We start from the raw sequence: 20924 nt of genomic DNA on the forward strand, positions 1-20924 counted from the left end.
CAATCCAACACCCAGAGAGCTGGACAGATACTCTACCTCCATATCACCCACAATCCAACACCCAGAGAGCTGGACAGATACTCTACCTCCATACCCCCACAATCCAACACCCAGAGAGCTGAACAGATACTGTACCCCCAAACCCCCACAATCCAACATTCAGAGAGCTGGACAGATACTCTACCTCCATATCACCCACAATCCAACACCCAGAGAGCTGGACAGATACTCTACCTCCATATCACCCACAATCCAACACCCAGAGAGCTGGACAGATACTGTACCTCCATATCACCCCACAATCCAACACCCAGAGAGCTGGACAGATACTCTACCTCCATATCACCCACAATCCAACACCCAGAGAGCTGGACAGATACTCTACCTCCATATCACCCACAATCCAACACCCAGAGAGCTGGACAGATACTCTACCTCCATATCACCCACAATCCAACACCCAGAGAGCTGGACAGATACTCTACCTCCATATCACCCCACAATCCAACACCCAGAGAGCTGGACAGATATTCTACCTCCATATCACCCACAATCCAACACCCAGAGAGCTGGACAGATACTCTACCTCCATATCACCCCACAATCCAACACCCAGAGAGCTGGACAGATACTCTACCTCCATATCACCCCACAATCCAACACCCAGAGAGCTGGACAGATATTCTACCTCCATATCACCCACAATCCAACACCCAGAGAGCTGGACAGATACTCTACCTCCATATCACCCACAATCCAACACCCAGAGAGCTGGACAGATACTCTACCTCCACATCACCCCACAATCCAACATTCAGAGAGCTGGACAGATACTCTACCTCCATATCACCCCACAATCCAACACCCAGAGAGCTGGACAGATATTCTACCTCCATATCACCCACAATCCAACACCCAGAGAGCTGGACAGATACTCTACCTCCATATCACCCCACAATCCAACATTCAGAGAGCTGGACAGATACTCTACCTCCATATCACCCACAATCCAACACCCAGAGAGCTGGACAGATATTCTACCTCCATATCACCCACAATCCAACACCCAGAGAGCTAGACAGATACTCTACCTCCATATCACCCCACAATCCAACACTCAGAGAGCTGGACAGATACTCTACCTCCATATCACCCACAATCCAACACCCAGAGAGCTGGACAGATACTCTACCTCCATACCCCCACAATCCAACACCCAGAGAGCTGGACAGATACTCTACCCCCAAACCCCCACAATCCAACACTCAGAGAGCTGGACAGATACTCTACCTCCATATCACCCCACAATCCAACACCCAGAGAGCTGGACAGATACTGTACCTCCAAACCCCCACAATCCAACAATCAGAGAGCTGAACAGATACTGTACCTCCATATCACCCCACAATCCAACACCCAGAGAGCTGGACAGATACTGTACCTCCATATCACCCACAATCCAACACCCAGAGAGCTGGACAGATACTGTACCTCCATATCACCCACAATCCAACACCCAGAGAGCTGGACAGATACTGTACCTCCATACCCCCACAATCCAACGCTCACATGAATGTGTTCTAAACCAGCGGTGGTCAAAGTTGGGCCTTCCACTCCTGGTCTTTGTTTCAACCCTGTTCTAAATTGTTTACTTGCCAGACCTGAAGTAGTTCATTGTATCATTTTACTTGTTAAACTTGGAGTGGAATGGCCCTCCAGGAACGCGATTCTAAAGAACAACACAACTCTACCCGTTACACTCACATCAACTTTTTTTAAAGAATGTCATTAACAAGTTTCATGGCAATTGGACACGAGGTTCCCCAGATATAGGTAAGTACTATATGGTTGCAACAATTTTAAAAAAACAGGTTCCCCAAAGATCTAGGTAGTTGGCAGCACTACATCTCAGAGATATCTAGTGTATAATGTGTTCACACTCAAACACACTTCAAAGCTAAGTATGGGTGATTGCCTTCTGAAAACATACAAACACAATGATAAAATAATTGGGATAATATAGTTATGTGCTGAGTCAAGGCTGAAATAAGTGGTCAACATTTTAAAGGTTAAATATAAGCTCTTAAAATGCAGTTTACTTTGTACAGCTTGTAGCTCGCTACGGATTCGGTGAAATTATATAAAAAAATGCATATCTGTAATAAGAACCAATATATATATATATATACACACAGACATACACACACACACACACTGTGTTAAATGGAACTTGGGGCCCTATTCATAAAGCATTAACTTGTGAGAGTTATTTAAGTATGTTTTAAGTCAACAGTCTAGAACAATTTTACTATCAAACTTATTTTAGACAAAAAACTGCCTATGAAAAAACATTCTTACATATAACTAACGTGTTTAAAGTCTGCAATTTGGGTTCTTACAATCTATTCTTTATAATCATTGCTTAAGTCATGTATGCACATTGTTTAGATCATTGTAAGAAACCCATGCTGACACACTTCAGTTTAGAAACTACAATCTCTGTTCATAAAGCACTATGTCTTAGGTTATTTAAAGATAAAGTATTATGTAATTTCTGGAGTGCTCCATGACTACAGGGGATTGATGTTGTAATGAATACCAAACTTTATGAAATTCAGAATACTTTGAAGGTCTCTCCAGTTAAAGTTTTTCGAATAGGTCCCTGCAACACATACTTAACAAAAAGGATTGTTTATTAGTGGCTGATGCACTTTGCAACAGATATAGCTTTTATCAAAGGTTTAATTAATACTTGGATGAAGCAGAACTAGGAATGAACCCTGTTATTTAATTCACATGTGCTGACATTCAATACTAAGAAATGTGAATCAACTTGTTTCCAGCATAATTCTGCTAGAGAGTATTCACTTTCTGTTTGTCTCTATATTCTTTTTTGAAATGGTCAAGATAGACAGTATGGGTACTTTTTGCTAAAGAGTGCTATAAAAACAAAACAAACAGTGCTGTAGCCCCTTAATCTCTTGACTTCAGAAGCTACTAACCATACATCTCTTCTTACTGTACTCACATCTGGAAAAGGTAACACTGATTGTGACAAAATGTTCACATGAAACTCTTTCTGTTCTGGTGTTTAGAAAAACACCGATATTTCTTTGAGAAGTTACATTCAACCTTTTTTTATACCTGTTCACTGAGAACATGGCATAATAGCACGGTTTGAATAACAGCTGTGCCCTGTTGCCAAGAACAATTAGCAACAGTTTTAGATTTGTTTTGCATTTCAGAATTGCATAAAGGTCCGCCAATGAGAAGCACACACAGTTTTGCAAGTCCAAGTGCACATTTCGTTTTGTTTACTCACAGCAAGGAAATGGAGGCCTTTTGGGCATTGCTTTCTTATGGCAGTGGAACAGCACGCTCATGACAGAACCGGAGAACACAGTGTAAACAATGCTTGTGTCGAAGAAGGCAATCTGCGTTGGGTTAGGTGGAATGAAGGCAATATTGTTGGCAGCCAGGTCACAGTGCTGTAGCTGGATCTCAAAGGACCATGATGATGATGAGGCTCAGGTCTGTCAGTCACTCGGGTCTCACACTCTTTCAACTCTGCTGGGGTCATAGGAATCTAAGAGATCAATAAGAAAATCAACACCACAGGAGGGAGACTGACTGCCCTACAGTAACATGCTCAGGGGAAGTCAAGGGACTCAAGGAAGTGACTGTACATCACCATTTCTGAAATAAAATGAACAGGAGTTCCTCCTTGTGGCAAAGAAAAGTACTGTATACATGAGCAACTTGAAAATACTGAGACCACCTTACACTGAATAAGGCCAAATACAATTATTATTATTATTATTATTATTATTATTATTTATTATTATTATTATTATTATTATTATTATGTATTTACTGAATGTCTCAACATTTGTATTCATTTTCTTTCTTTCATTATCTATGTACCATTATCACCTTGCACACTCTTGTTTGTATCCCTCTCCTAAAAGTAGCATTAATGACTTCCTAATGGCACTGAAGTGGACCCTTCATTACTTGCACATATACAAATGCAACCATTTTATACAAATGCAACCATTTTGGTTTAAGTTAACTACAGTAATACAATGTAGGATATGTTTGTTTGTTTTCAATGAAATACTGTACACCATTTAGAGTTTGTGAGGATTTCTGCCTGCATCTCTTTGAAAACCAAGGTCCTCGATGGATGGCAGATAATTATGAAACCGAATATGCAAGACCATTTAAATTGAGGCTGGGACGATAGTTACTATTGATTACTAATGATGCATCGTTTTCATAAAGACCAGATTCATCGTTTTTATAGAACGCAAAATAAGCGTGTAAATAAGTACATATATTTTCAAATCTAATCGCGAAAAGTAAACGTTTCTCCAGCTGAACTTAAAACAACAAATTTCAAATTATTTATATCTAGTCACATTGTTGGCGAGATTCCTCACAAAAAGCTAATAAAACATTAAAAATATTATTGTTTTACCTTAAGATGTCTTGACAGCAACTGGATTAGAGAAAAAAAAAACTCCAACAGGGAACACAATTTCTATCATTTCTGTTTTTTATTCAGAAATATTATGGCATCCACTTTCTCTGATTTCAAAGAAGAACAGAGTTTGTTCACAAGCATCCCTGCTTTACTCAACACACGCTCGCTTGGGACCGATGTTGAGGGATACTAGACATGGTCTTTGACAAGGTTGCTAGGTTGGGAAAGCATGTCTGGTTATTTTTCCACCAAATCAGGGGGTCTTTGCTGATGTTTAATGGCGTTTCAGAAGCATAAAAGGTTTCCTTGGAGGTAGTGTGTGTTTTTTGCCATCCACAAAGTAACAATTCCATTGCTTGTTCTGTCTTTATTTTCTTTTTAACAGGTAAGTGCTGCACTCTCTTGCACAGGCCCTCATTTCTGAGGTTGTCTTCCACCAGCCTCACTAGTTTGGAAGACAGTATGGAAGACAGTGCTTCAGACACGCGGGCTTTGGCCTGTTCGGATAGGAAATCCGGATGGCAAAATCGGGGGTCAAGAAATGATGCAAAAAGCAGCGGTATAACCTCAATAGCCATCAATACGGGTGGTCTGTGAGGCGAGAGTGTATTAAATGGAATGTCCAGACAGTAATTTATGTGTACAGAAATAAAATAATTTATTTTTATTTTCTATACACAACAAAAGGATTAAATAACAAACAAGAAAACAAAATGGTGTGAGGGAAGGAGTGCAGGGGTGAAATCCAAAACAAACTGATGACTCGTCTTTAATTTGTCTTCGTGGTGACCATAAACAAAAAAAAGACAAAAGAAATGTTAGTATTTCAAAAAATCCCGCTGCACAAAACCAGTCTCTCCCTTCACCCGTTACTCCTCCTACTTTACTTTCGGACCAACCCCGAACACAGTAGTACGTTCCCTTTAGTATGTAATGTCCCGCCTCTGTAGTCAGTGGAACACCAATCCCCAACCGACACGTGTCCTTATCCTTCACTTGACTCCAGTGGCTGGAAGTTACATACTCGTACTTCCGCCCCTCACCAAGGTGCCGCCCCTCAAAAGATGACTTTTGCCATGGTCACGAGATCTTGGTAAGGGAAGTCCCGAGTTGGTTTGATGCCATCTACTGTCGGGAGGCTGAATCACAGACCGAAAACCCTTTGACTCATCACATATCCCACCCCTCAGAGTGGAGCCGAAGGAACACTCGGAAACCTCTAACCCTTCCCTTTTACCTCCCTCCCGGGAAAAAAAATCAGCATTTTGATGTAACTTACCCGCACGATACCTTATTTGAAAGGCGAAGGGTTGGAGCGCCAGGTACCACCGCGTAATCCTAGCGTTTGAATCCTTCATCGTGTCTAACCACTTTAAAGAAGCGTGATCTGTGATGAGTACAAAGGGTCGTCCCAGAAGATAGTATTTTAAAGATTCCACTGCCCATTTCACTGCCAGGCATTCTTTCTCCACTACCGAATACCTCTGTTCTCTGGGCAGTAACTTCCGACTGATGTATAGTATCGGGTGTTCTATACCATCTCTCTCCTGGGACAGAACCGCCCCCAGACCAGTCTGCGATGCATCTGTCTGCAGGACGAACTCTCGGCTGAAATCCGGGCTTATTAATGCTGGGGCCTGACTCAAATTAGTTTTAATAGATTCAAAGGCTGTCTGACACTCTGCACTCCACTTAATTTTATTTGGAGCGTTCTTTTTAGTGAGATCAGTGAGAGGGGCGGCTATAGTGGAAAAGTGTGGAATAAAGCGGCGGTAATAACCAGCCAACCCTAACAGTGATCTCACCTGGGTTTTCGTGGTAGGTACCGGTGAATCCAACAAAGCCTGGACTTTTGAAACCAACGGTTTCACTCTACCCTTACCCATTATGAAACCTAAATATTTAGTTTCTTCTTTTCCAATAGCGCACTTTGCCATGTTCGCTGTGAGCCCCGCCCTCCTCAGAGACTGTAAGACGGCTTCTAATCTAGTCAAATGTTCTCTCCAGGAAGAACTATAAATGACTACATCATCGATATACGCAGCTGCATACTCTCGATGAGGTTGTAAAACCCTGTCCATTAGTCTCTGAAAAGTAGCAGGCGCTCCATGAAGTCCGAACGGCATAGTACAAAATTGAAAAAGACCCTCTGGGGTTGAAAATGCCGTTTTCTCACGAGAGGCTTTCGTTAATGGAATTTGCCAATATCCTTTCGTCAGATCCAGAGTTGAAATAAACCGAGCTTGCCCCAGTTTGTCTAAGAGTTCATCTACTCGAGGCATGGGATATGCATCAAACTTGGAGATAGCATTCACCCTCCTAAAATCGATACATAATCGTAGTGACCCATCTGGCTTGTCTATTGGTACTATTGGGCTACACCACTCACTTCGGGAAGGTTCAATTACCCCAAGTTTCAACATACACTCCACCTCCCTTCGAACAGAATCTCTCCGACTCTCTGGAATGCGATACGGTCTCTGTCTAACTCTTAGACCTGGCGGAGTGATAATAGCATGTTCGATCAAATGCGTTCTTCCAGGCACGTTAGAAAACACATCACTGAACATTTTAATTAGATTGCTTACCTCTTCACGCTGATCAGGAGTTAATTGTTCCCCCATCGGGACCTCAATTGCTGACTCTGACTCAATTGAGGGTCCAAAATCCTCTCCCTCCTGTACAGGAGATATAAAATGGACTTCCCGTTCTTTCCACGGTTTCAGGAGATTAACATGATAAATTTGACTTTCTTTCCGACGCCCAGGCTGTCGGATCTCATAATTGACTTTACCAATTGCTCGAATAACCTGAAAGGGACCCTGCCATTTAGCAAACAACTTAGATTCCGATGAGGGCAACAATAACAACACTTTGTCTCCAGGTCGAAAGTTCCGAATTCTTGCATTTTTATTGTAGCTTTGTTGCTGCTTCTGCTGTGCCGCTTTGAGATTGTCATGTGCCAATCGACCGACTAATTCTAAGCGATCGCGTAACTGCAACACATATTTTACTACATTTTTAGACTCCTTTGACTGTTCTTCCCAGCCTTCTCTTATGAGATCCAAGATACCCCGCGGCTGCCGACCGTACAAGAGCTCAAACGGGGAAAACCCCGTTGAGGATTGTGGTACCTCGCGAACTGCAAAGAGCAAGTAGGGAAGCAGTTTAGCCCAATTGCGTTTTTCTTGATCTACAAAGCGGCGCAACATATTTTTCAAAGTCTGATTAAATCGTTCAACAAGCCCATCCGTTTGTGGATGAAAAACTGAGGTTCTAATTGAACGAATTTTCAATAATTTATATAGTTGCTGATCAGTGAGAATTTCTTTCGGGATTCCCACCCTAGAGAATATTTTTACCAATTCATTCGCTACAGCTATTGCATTCATAGAGCGTAAGGGAACAGCTTCTGGATATCTCGTTGCGTAGTCCACTACTACTAAAATATACCGATATCCTGACTCTGTTCCCTCCAGAGGGCCTACTAAATCTACACCAATCCTTTCAAACGGTACCCCAATAATTGGAAGTGGAACCAGAGGTGCGGGGCGAACTGACTTAGGGGCAGCTAATTGACATTCAGGACACTCCGATACATACTTCCGCACAAGACCATAAACCCCAGGCCAAAAAAACCGGGCCAGAATTCGTTCCTGAGTCTTTTCAGTTCCCAAATGACCTGAAAATGGAATGTCATGCGCCAATCTCATGATTTCTGACTGAAAAGGCCTAGGAACCAATAACTGTTTTACGAGCTGTCCCGTCCCGGGAGCCCGGGTTATTCTATATAATAAGTGCCCAGATACAGAAAAATGCGGAAATACCACCGGTTGTCCTTCCTGCATATCCTTCCCCTCGATATATCTAACCCGTTTCCAAGCATACTGTAACGTGGGATCATTTTGTTGTTCATATCCCAAGTCAATATCTCGGTCCCAATGGTTAGGTACACAGAGAGGAGTGTCTTTTATTACATGACCTTCCACCTCAGTAACCTCGCAGCCCCGGTTACACTGAATACCTACTCCCTTTCCTTGCCGTTTCAGCGATTGGTTTACTTTTGTGTCAGACCCCTCCCCTTGTCGTCTCAGAGTTCCCTCATATTTTTCCACCCGACGCTCTCTTTTTGTTTTTCTTGGGCGGATTTTAGGGTTAAACAGGTCGGATTGCAACGGAAAAATCTCGCCAATTGTTTTCTCCTGTTGCTTTAATTGTCCCCTGGTAGAAACTAAGACCATTTCCCGACCTAAAATACGATCAAAAAACGGCCAGTCTCTTCCCAGGAGAACAGGGTATGGTAAACATTGCGCTACAGCCACTTTAACGCAAGCTGAATAATCACCTACAATAAGTCTAACTTTAGTGGTGGGATAAACCCGAGTTTCTCCATGAATACAGGAGATAGCCACTTTACCCTGTGGCTCCCAGGCTACCCCATCCAAGAGAGCTTGCCGAATCAATGTTTGTGCACACCCAGAGTCCGCAAATGCGTAAGTACTCTTTCCCCCGACCTGTACTCTTAACTGATAAGGGCCCTCCCGACATTCCCCAGTGTTCCTACCTGTTACTGCTGACCAGGATCTTGTCGCCAGGTCCACCTTTATTACTGGACAATTCCTGGCAATGTGTCCAGGCTCATTACATTGGTAGCACACTTGGTTAGGAGGCATCAACGGAGTTAATCTGTCCTGCGAGTCCGCGACCGGCAGGTTAGGGGGATTCTCTCTCGCCCAGGATGGGGCTAACCTCGACCTCCATGGTCTGAAGGTCCGGTTACCCCCTCTGGGCTTCATTGGTTGGTTGGTCCGAGTTAGTTTAGGGGCAGGAGTGGGGTCTGACCCGGCACCTTCGTTTGCGTCTTCGTAGGCCTCCGCCAGGAGGAGGGCATCCTCGAGAGTGGTAGGTCTATTCCTCTTAATCCACTCTCGATTCCCTGGCGGTAGTATAGACGCAAACTGTTCTATAACTATTTTCTGCACCAGTTCTTGGGGTGTATGTTCTTCTGGCCGCAGCCACCGGGTGCACTGATCTAAAAGATATTGTCCCGCAACCCGGGGCCGCATCCCCTTGGACAGCTGGTATTCCCGAAAACGGCGCCGGTATGTTTCCTCCGTGATCCCGAGGCGTGAGAGAATGGCTTCTTTAACTTTAACATAGTCCCCTGCATTCGTGGCCGTCAGGGCTCGATACGCTGCCTGAGCTTCCCCTGTCAGGCAGGGTGCCAATTTCATGGCCCAGTGTTCCCTAGGCCACTCTGCAGCCTCTGCCACTCTCTCAAAAGTAATCAAGAAAGCCTCGGGATCATCTTCCGAGGTCATCTTCTGAAGATTAGGCTGAGCTGCAAACATCCGGGCAACCGCTCTCTCTGATGTTGATATTGATAGTTTTTCTACCAGCTGTCCCAAGAACTGGGCGAGCTGTTCCAGGTGCCGTGTCTCTCTCTCCTCTCGCTTCTCCTCCTGCTCCCTAAACATTGTCAAAACTGTAGCTGGATCCATTTTCACTTCTGACACCACGTGTGAGGCGAGAGTGTATTAAATGGAATGTCCAGACAGTAATTTATGTGTACAGAAATAAAATAATTTATTTTTATTATCTATACACAACAAAATAATTAAATAACAAAAAAAAAAACAAAATGGTGTGAGGGAAGGAGTGCAGGGGTGAAATCCAAAACAAACTGATGACTCGTCTTTAATTTGTCTTCGTGGTGACCATAAACAAAAAAAAGACAAAAGAAATGTTAGTATTTCAAAAATCCCGCTGCACAAAACCAGTCTCTCCCTTCACCCGTTACTCCTCCTACTTTACTTTCGGACCAACCCCGAACACAGTAGTACGTTCCCTTTAGTATGTAATGTCCCGCCTCTGTAGTCAGTGGAACACCAATCCCCAACCGACACGTGTCCTTATCCTTCACTTGACTCCAGTGGCTGGAATTTACATACTCGTACTTCCGCCCCTCACCAAGGTGCCGCCCCTCAAAAGATGACTTTTGCCATGGTCACGAGATCTTGGTAAGGGAAGTCCCGAGTTGGTTTGATGCCATCTACTGTCGGGAGGCTGAATCACAGACCGAAAACCCTTTGACTCATCACAGGGTCATTCAGCTAATGTAAACAAAATTGCTGAAACAAATTACACACTAGCTTATCTCTCAATAACTCTGTAATTTGAATTAGCAAATCAGTTGAATTTGAAGAAGGTGTTTCCCCTTCATCAGGAACTTCAGTCAGTCTGTGTTTTATCTCTGTTGCAGCTGGGTACAGAGAACTAGCTGTAAGGTCTTCTCTGCACTCAAAACTGCTGTAGCCAGTTCGAATAGCTGTAGTAGAGGTAGTATCTCAGCCATTAGCTATCATTGCTCAGTCGTAAGATCTAAAGTAGCTGCGTCACTCTTTTTGGACAAATCTGGGTCTGACAAAACAGCAATAACTGGCCATTTTAATTCAAGAAGGCGTTCAAACATAATAAAATGTTTTCCACCTTGTTTGTACATCCTGTATTAACTTGAGTGGTGCTTTATCTGTGTTCAACATTTCTGTTTGTTTCCTATTTAAAGCACTTGTTGCCATCTCACTTTTTAAAAATGTGCAGCCAGACTACTTGCTGCTGCCACTAACGAACGGACTTGTCATACATCCGGCAAGCTTTTCTGAACGCAGAGATATATATTGTGCCCTGCACAGATCACACTTGCCACGCTACCAAAAAGTAACACAGCATGTTTGCTTGCAGAAAGCAAAGGCATTGCTCTGCACAAGTTGCCCGCGTTGTCATGAGCACAAGCTGTTACTTTTGTAGCCGCTTCAAACTCTGTGTTTATCTGACTGATCGCTTCTGCTAAATTCACAGCTGTGTGTCTCTCGTGTCATTTTTGTGTCGCAATACTTTTGACTCGAGCTCCCAGTTTTGCTTAATGTAACAACAGGTGACTGTTAAAAACGCTTCTTGTGCCATGCTTGTCCATAAATCCATCGGTAGTGATGGACATTGAATTACACTCCTGACTTAAATCCTGTCTAAGCTTTTCCTTTCCACATTCGTGATCCAGGGTAATTAATTTTGAGAATGTCTTTCGACAGGACATTTCATAGCCCAGAGCAAGATTTGCAGCCAGATTTTTAAACGCAGCTCCCTCTACTATACTAACAGGTCTGATATCTTGTGTGACAACATCCACTATCAGGCCTGTTATTGCTTTTGCTCTGATGCTTTGTGATCAACTTTCTTTCCAAAATAAGCTGTCAATGAAGGTGTTGCTTCCTTTAGTTTTTTACTTGTGTTCCTGCTGTCATATTTTGTCAGGTGCTGTCTTACTATCGATCTCGTAGGTTGGTGGTATTGCCACAGAAGCTCATTAAAACTCCACAAACAGCGCATTTTACCTTTCCATTTTGTTCTTTTATAAAAAACTTCCAAACGCCTGACGGCATTATTTTAAATAAAATTAAATTGAGAATTTAACTAGCAAAATCGATCGCTTACTCTAAAAACTTATGTGCTGCGTAGTGTGGGTAGGGAGGTTTTACTATTATTATTATTTTTTTTTTTTTTTTTTTTTTTTTTAAGGAACCAAAGAAAAGACAAAGAATAAGAGTGTAGATTTACATGTTGTTGGTCCTAAATAAAAACCATTCCTATTATAGATGTGGTTTTGTTTCAACCATCGATGGTTATTTCAACGATTCAATGCATCGATGCATTGTCCCAGCCCTAATTTGAATATCTTATATTACCGTCACATACAGTAGGGCATCACAGATTTTGATGCACACTGCTGGGGGAGGAAGGCAAGGCAGCTTTCCTACTGCAATTGCCAGGACATGCCTGCTTCAGGTACAGCCAGAACAACAAGATCCTGTGGAATTGAGCTTCTGCAAATTAGGAGAACAATCCCTGTAGGAAACTCACTGCCCTCAGCACCCCTGACAGCAATGAGACTTTTTAATGTGACAGGAATCATAATCCCACAATCCATGATGAACAGATGACTCTATATATATATATATACATATCATGATCATATATATATATATATATATATATATATATATAATATATATAATAATATATATAGTGAAAAGTAAGGACACAGCTGAAGAGTGCTTTTGTCCAAAACGTCCTGAAATAAATTATTTTGTAATCATTTAAACCTTGTGTCTATCCCAGTGATTACTAACTCCGAGACCACATTGCCATTGATTCTGGGCCAGACTGGGGCTATCCAACTACAAGCCAGACACGAAAAGTCCCCCTAATATCATTCCAAAAGATACCCTACCAGGGGTCTCCAACACCTGGTCCTGGAGAGCTACAGAGCTACAGGGTCTTCTGGTTTTCATATCAACCGAGCTTTCAGTCACTTAATTGCAGCAATTACTGGCTCAGTCAAGATTAACTGGTGTTTAGCCATTGATGACATAGACACCTAAGGATATAAGGATTTGGGGCTCTCCAGGCCCAGGGTTGGAGAACCCTGTTACACTATACAAAGCCTTTGAAAGGTCTTCTGTAGCTATAGATAGATAGCTAGAGTGACAGTTTTCATGTATCTCATAGGCCTCTCCATGTCAGCTGTTATCTATAATATTTCCTATATACTGCCAGCAAACCTCCTAGATAGTTAAGGGGATCTTTAGTTATCATTATGATCTCCTCACAGTTATTTGGGTAAGTGGGTATGTGAACAATAAAGACTCAGACACAAAGCGGATGTGAACTTAACAGAAATAAGTCAGAAGGATTTTAATTGTAAGGAAGACTTCCATTGTAAACTAGAAAACAGTTAAAATTACAGTCTGGCAGGTAAAGGAATAAAAATATTGTTTATAAACTTTTTTTTTCTATACTAGAAGGGTATAACATCTAGATTAACATCCATCTACATATTAGATACAAACTCTGAAGAAACAGTATATTCTCTAACAAAAACCCAGAAGGTTGGTCATATGGTTCATTTCCTTATTACTCTAGTTTAACTCGCTCACAAAATACTAGGGTTTGGCTTCATACCTTCTGTTCCAAATATATTCCTACCTGAAAGGTAAATGCCGCCTTCATCTTCACGAAGCCTCTCCTTTCTTTGGGTCAGAGTTATAATTCTTTTTGTAACAGCAGCCCCTTGTGACGAGTGGTTATTCAGTGACTCGCGGTGAGTGGTAAAGGTAAATATACTTCCCGTTTCCTGCTGCCGTTGTTTAGGTGTTTTCTCATGTTCCGCTTCGTCCGAGTCCGAGCTCTTGATGCTCAGGCGCCTCATGCGGGACACCGAGTCCACCTCCTTCATCCTGACCATGCGCTCCAACACGCTCCGGCTTGGAGAGGAAGCCAGCTTACCCTGCAGGGCCTCAATCATTCTCGATGTGCTTCTGCTTTTCTTATCCGAGTCAGGAGTGGCAGCAATCATCTTTTCCTCAATAGCACCAGGCACTAGAAACTTGCCAGAGACATTCTCACCCTTTCCTGGGTCTCTTTTAACTTTGTTTTCAACATGGCACTTCTGCAGACAGACAATATTAATTTCTTTTCTTGCTTTTGTTAATTCACGTTCCTCCTTACGTCTGACATGCTCCACGGATTCTGCCGCGTCACCTGCACAGCTGTCCTCAAGCTCTCCTCTCACATGCCCTGACTTTCCATTCGTACGTTCTGTTACACCTTTAGTGAACGCGTGCCTCTCTGTCAAAGGCTCCAGTTTGTCCAATTCCAGGAGCTGGTCTGCAACACTCAGAGATTCAACCGGGACGTCTATCCCTAATATCCTAGCAGCCCTCACTTCCAAGGATTCGTTTTCAGGGATGTCCTCTGCACTTTTGAATTCAAACAGTTCACTTAGGGCTGCACTCTGCGTCTTGTCTGTCTTGTAAGTTATCCAATTACAGCTCACATCATCATCGCTTTCATTAGTGGTGTCCTTATCTGGTAGAAACGTAACCCCCGTTAAACCATTGACACGCTTTCTTTCCTCTTGTTGCGTATTGATATTGCAGTTTATGCTCCTTATTTCTTGGAAGCTACTGTCTTCAATGGCGATGCCAAAACTATTTGAGCTAATCTCCTGCCCGTTTACTTTGGGAATAGAAAAGTCCTTAATCTTTCTACCAGGCTCTATTTTATCTTGCTTTGACAGTCCACTGACAGTCTTAAGTGCGGTTTGGGAAACAGCTTCAACGTCTCCATATAAAGGCTCTGATGGAAAAGGGGTATCTTGTTTTGATGTTCTACTGGTGACCACACTCTTAAGTGAAGTCTGGGAAACTGCCCTAATGTCTCCATATTTATGCTCTTGTAGAACTGGGTTATTTTTTTGTGCAAGTCTACTGACGCCCGCTGTCTTCAGTGAGGTTCGGGAAACATCCCTCATGTTATTATACTCAGGGTCTGGTGGAACGGTCGAGCACTGGGACACGCAGTTCATTCTGCTGGTTGTGTAGGGGAGTGGCTCTGATAGAATTGATTGTACATGCTTCTGATTCCACACTTCTGTCTTTACAATTTCAGTGTCGCAGCTCCCAGTTTGTAGATTTCCAGGCTCTTTGTAAGCCATCTCAGGATCCCCTATGAATTGGTTACCAGCAGCGCGGGTCCCAATCTGATCCTGAAATTCTTTGTTGATGCTTTCGAGCTCCTCGATTGCATCCCAGGGTCGACGGCTGACCGGCTTCAGGAGAAACTGACCGAAAGCTGCTTTCCCGTTGCTGGCAGAGGATGGTTTAGTTTCACATCTCATTGCTGAAATGTTCTTCTCCCCTAGATTTCCTGAGGGTTGCATTTGGTGTGCTTTGCTCTTGTTTACCTGGTTAGAGAAATTGGTTGTCCTCGAAAAAGCGCTGTTACTGGACGGGTTCAGGCACATTTGACCTTTCATGGGATACCCGTGCTGAACATATCTACCGCCCTCAGTATCCAAATTCAGCTCTTTTGTTTCAGAATCGGAATGGCACTGATTGTGTGCTTGATTGCTTGGCGCACCCTGACTAGCACCTTGTAGAGGTTCAATGTAGCTTGTTTGTGTCTCCTGGTCTCTGTATTGATCTCCAGGCCAAGACCCAGAGTATCTAAGTTCTTTGTGTTTCTGGAGTTGGCTGGACTTGAGGCCATCCATCTCTTTGTAATCAGTGTCGGTCCTCTGCTGTGGCTTCCTCCCAGCTTTGTGGTTCATCATGCGTCCAGTAAGTGCTTGCAACTCCAAGTCCGTTGAGGACGTGCTGTGGAGAGTTTGGTTTTCTAAGCTTCCTGTGTTTTTGCCAGCAGCATTTTCCACAGTGCCCAGAGTCATTGTGTTATTATTCTGATCCGAGCTCTGACCATTTGGTTGCAAGTGAACCGGCACAGACACCAGGCAGAATATGGTCTCATTCAATGTTCTTTTGGAATTTCTTTTTCTCTCCGTTCCTGCACCTGGTTCAAACTTTTTTACTTGGGTTACAGTTTCGGCAAAGCCTTGACCTGGTTGTGGGTATTGCCTAGACATTCTGGCCTGATAAGGGTTAGATTGATCTTTGTGGTACAGGGCACAGTTTTGGTTAGATGCTACAAGATTATCATTCTGTTTTTGTGAAGCACTAAACCATCTATTGCTGTTAGCATGTTCAGTATTGGATGCTTTGCTCGCCACATCGTAAATTAATCCCGGTGGGATTAAAAAGGCACTATCTTGTGTGGACTGTTCGAAAACTTTATCAGTGGGCATCTCTTTCTTGCTATTCTTGATTTTGTCAGAGTCAGTCAAGGGGTTTCCACATGGACCCCCTAGCATGTGTTTTAAACGCGGATCATCAAAGGGTATGTACTGAATACATCCCAGATGGTCATCTATAAATCCAGGATACATATGTTTCTTGCTTAATATACTTTTATCCTTCTGGTGTTCAACCCACGAGCTGTCAACCTGCCTTGACAACCATTTCCCTGTGTCCCTGCTTTCTGGCACCTGCTGAACCTCACTCCGGTACTTCTGATTAGGCACTTCATGAAAGGTCTTTTGGTTACCTTTTTTTTGAAAAGGCGTTTTGTAAGATGGAGGAGGTACGTAAACTGGAGGCTCCATGTTAGAGCCAGCAGTCTCCTGTGAGAAAGGCTCAACCCTTGCTTCCTCACTCTTTGAAAAATTAGACCCGGCTCCATCTTTTGCCTTGAGGTCTGGGCCTCCAGCAATCATTTCCGAGCTCCCTCTCGTCTGCTGGTGGGCCTCATACGATGGGGGCTTAAGCGGCCTGCTAAACCTGGGCTTTGGTAAAAGTGCAACGGGAGCCCCTGGCCTGCTGTTTTCAGTCCATTGTTCTTTGTTAGCTGGCCTGTCAAGATATTTGCTGTTGAGTCTCTGGCTGCTGCACGTCTCCTGAGTAGCTGCAGACATGTCTACAAACTGCAGGCTGCCTGGTGACAATACTCTAGGTAGCGACTGAGATTTTCCTTTTGTTTTTGGATGAACGGTGCCACCCTCAGGTCTGTGGCAGTGCTGCTCTTGTGCCCACCTGTCGCCGTCTCCGTCCGACAGCTGCCTTCCTAACCCCACAGCCGGCTTCCACTCCTCTGTGCCCAGGCTTTGCCACTTCCTGTTGCCAGTGATAGTCCGTTTCCCTTGCACCACATCTTGCTCTTTCAGGTGCGCATTTTCTCTTTCACTTTTCGGATCCTTTGCAAACACCTCTTGTCTCACCTCTTCTGGTTTTGAAGAGTTATTTCCTCTCGGCTCTCCACTGTCGGCATAATTGAGTAAAACACTAAAATCTTGCCCTCTTCTTCTCCAGTGGGCCACATCTCTCTCGCTCCTTTGTCGTGAGGAATACATTCCGGAAGATCCATCATTGAACCTGAAAACATTCCAAACAGACACTTTAGAACAGTTATATACAAACATAATGTTCTTTCCACTTAGATGTACATTTTCTTATTGTGTTTCCCCATTCTTTCAACTTGATTACTATAGGTTTGTTTTAAATTGTGTATTTATTTATTGAGGGAAACATACTGAAAGTAATATCCTGTTTACATGAACTTGACCACCTGTTAGCATTCTGCAGTGCTCAGATTAAGCTGTTTTATACACAGTGCAATGGCAGAACTATACAAACAAAGAAACCTGCAGTTTGATATTCATGAAACTGTTCACGACTTGTTCAGTTAAACAACACTCTAGGAAGGTTTCTTGGATATTAACAGTATGCCACTCTACAGTACATACATCTACAAATATAAGATAATTATACAGCAGTCCCTTACTAAACTGGGCATGTCGGGAGACAGACAAGTTGTCTGAAATAACGAGGTGTCCGTTTATAAAAAATGTAATTAAACAAATGCCCACATTTATTTTATTTGAAATGTATAAATCTGTACAGTAGGCGTATACAGTACACAGTAGAGCAGTATAATCAAATAAATACCTAGCTCACCCAGCACAGTTTAAACTCTGAAGAGTAGACTTTAAACACCCTATTTTAATCCTGCTCTGAAGAGAATTAGTAAGCTGCTTGTATCTGTTCTTCCTTTATTTTCACCCTGTATTTGGTGTCAGCATAACAGAAATTTTTTCCCCCAGTGTGTCTCTTTGGACCTAGAGTCACACTATGACCTAGAGTCACACAATGACCTAGAGTCACACTAAATTGATTATTATTGGGGTACACATGTTGTGCCCGGCATATTGTGTCTGTATTAGCGAGAGAATACTGTATATAAATTGTGTGAAAACATAATGACCAACAAATGCATCTGTACCTGTATGGCATTCTAATGATGAAACAGGTATTCTCAATACATATTATGAAAACGAGTATAGAGAATTGTGTTTAGATGTAGAGACTGAGTGAGTCTACTTCACACTCCTACAGGGACGTGAGTGCAAGTCTAATAGAAAAGTCAGTTCTCTCTTTCTCTCTCAGAGATACTGTGCCTGAAATCAGGAGGCTGCTGCAATATGATCTGCATATAAAACAACGTTGGCCTTAATTCACAGGAAGCCTGTAATGCAATGCATCTTCTAGTTATGAACTCAATTTCCCAGAATCATTTCAATATACTTCCCCATATACTGCAGCATTCAAATACTTCTGGTGCAAACCCATGTCGAAAATAATAATTTTACAGGGGTTTCTTATACAAGTAGTTTACAAAAACATTAAAAGGGCTTTTCTTCCCAAAGATAAAACAGACCTCACTGTACATTCATAGCCCCTTTTGCTGCAAGCTGTAGTACTGTATCCATGTCTATTTAATACCCAGGAAGCTGCAGCTAAAACTACCTTATGTAACACACAGTACGTCTACATAAGAAACTGAATCAGAAAATAGTTTTTCTGAAAACGACACTTTCTGTGTTTACATGACTTGGAATAGATGATGAATTCAACTGTGTACATGGATTTCATTTTTCAGAAAGCTTAGAGCATTTGTGCATAGGCAGTGGTGACAAGAATGGGAACAGACAGGGCTCGGTTCAGTCTGCAAGACTGAGGCATGAATTATCAATTATTTTAGATTTAGAGAAATTGCTAATTTTTATGCTATACATCTCTGTTGTACAGATTACTGTACATCTCTCTTGTTTAATTTCATAGCATGCGCAAACTTTCTACTCCTTGCAACAGCTCTTCTGTTCCTATATATAAGCTACAGTAGTCTCTGCGTATAGGAACACCTCTTAAGAGAACATTTCGTCTAAGAGAACACATTTGTGGTGAAACTGATTTTTCCCATGGGGTACTGATTTTAAATTTTAGCTCTGCCTAAAGGAACAGGAACTTCACTTAAAAGAACAGGGCCAGCCCTGCAGGTATCTGCTTTGAGTGCACAGGGCCAGCCCTGCAGGTGTCTGCTTTGAGTGCACAGGGCCAGTCCTGCAGGTGTCTGCTTTGAGTGCACAGGGCCAGTCCTGCAGGTGTCTGCTTTGAGTGCACAGGGCCAGCCCTGCAGGTGTCTGCTTTCAGTGCACCGGGCACCTGGCCAGTAGGGCCTGCTGCAGTACAGTAAAGAGACACAGGGCTTCCCTGACACGCAGAAGCGCAAGAGCCAATCGCCAGCGAAGCTCTGCAACTTTACACAGGTAGGACACAGACATGAGCTATCCGCAGAACTACATGCACCATGCTGTCACTGCAGTAATCTCAATAGCCTGTGATAAAGATGATCCTTACCATACAGTATTTTATCCTAACTGGACAAGGTTCTGTCTACATACAAGTACAATTGTAAGTTTGACATTGCTTACAATATAGTACAGTACATACAGGCAGGCAGATGCACAAACACCTCCACACATTCCTATACTTTAAACTTACAATAAAATGTGGTAAAGAATGTCCTTACCAAGTTTTATCATAACTGGATAAGCAGTTCTCTAGATACATGTAAAACTCTACACACATATATATTCTGCAGAGTCAACGCCACAATTTGAACAATCGACACCACCCCCCCACCCCTAAATTTTAGCTGAAAGTAAAATTTTCACCATTGATTTCAGGTTTTTAATAACCATGCGCAAACAATGCCTGAGGGAAAATATCACAGTTACAAGAAGTTGCTCTGTGCATTAATGATTAATGCTCCCTCTGCAATACTGCCTGTGTAATGTTGGAATGTATTTTCTATTGCTTTGGCCAGGTAACAGTATTTGCACTGTTCAGATTATTTTATTAATGTTATCAGCTGTTAGAATTAACACAGCAAAAAAAAATAAAAAATTGGTAATCTGTTTTGTACGGAGCAGCTAATGCTACCGTAGCTTTAACTGGAAGACCTGACACCCTGTGCCGTGGCTTCTGATCTGTTTTGAGCTAGGGCAGAGATTGTTAGCACAGGGTACTTTGAGCAAGTGCCTTTGAGCTCTGGATTGTAATGCAGTAACCAAAAGCAACAAATCAGTTCCAAGGACATAAAGAATACTCAACGGAGAAATCTTGTTTGGATGTTGTTTATACACTTCATGAACCTGGTCAGCTCAAACATATACTGGCCTACACCTGCCGCAGTAAGGGGAATATGCTTTCCCTGTGTAGATATGCTTCCCCTGCAAAGCTTACAAAATGTGAGAATGCCCTTTTAAATAAGAACTATATGGCAATGCAGATGCCACTTAAAAGCAAGATGCCACTATATATGGAGATCTAATGTTTTTCATGGTCACCAATGCTTAAAATATGCATCTGTCATCTGTCTTTCACTTACAATTCCAATGAATTACTTTATGTGAAGATTTATTTAAAAAATGCATTGTAAAGGAAATAGCGTATCTGTCATAAATATTAATTTGTAATTTATTTAATGCTCTCAAGACGTTACATGTATTATCTTGATTTAAAAAAGCACTGCTTTTATTCATCAGAAACGAGACAATATATTCATTAATGTTATGTAAACTACAGAAAATGTGCCCTTGACAAATTCCATCTCTGCATAAACACATGCAAGCACAGTAAATCGGTACACA

At 42.5% G+C, this 20924-nt stretch overlaps 1 protein-coding gene across 1 annotated transcript in view; it reads right to left on the minus strand.

The window, feature by feature from the left end:
• Window positions 1-3357: 3357 nt before the first annotated feature.
• The window catches only part of LOC121314101 (junctional protein associated with coronary artery disease-like), a 41934-nt gene continuing 24367 nt past the window's right edge, over window positions 3358-20924 (minus strand). The window contains exons 4-5 of the mRNA XM_041247005.1: window positions 13529-17307; window positions 3358-3586 (exon numbers count right to left, since the gene is read on the minus strand). Coding sequence (XP_041102939.1) covers window positions 3552-3586; window positions 13529-17307 — 3814 coding nt within the window. The 3' untranslated portion in view covers window positions 3358-3551. The remainder of the gene's footprint in view (window positions 3587-13528; window positions 17308-20924) is intronic.

This window comes from Polyodon spathula, chromosome 4 (genome assembly GCF_017654505.1).
Source record: "Polyodon spathula isolate WHYD16114869_AA chromosome 4, ASM1765450v1, whole genome shotgun sequence".
Taxonomy (NCBI): Eukaryota; Metazoa; Chordata; class Actinopteri; order Acipenseriformes; family Polyodontidae; genus Polyodon; species Polyodon spathula.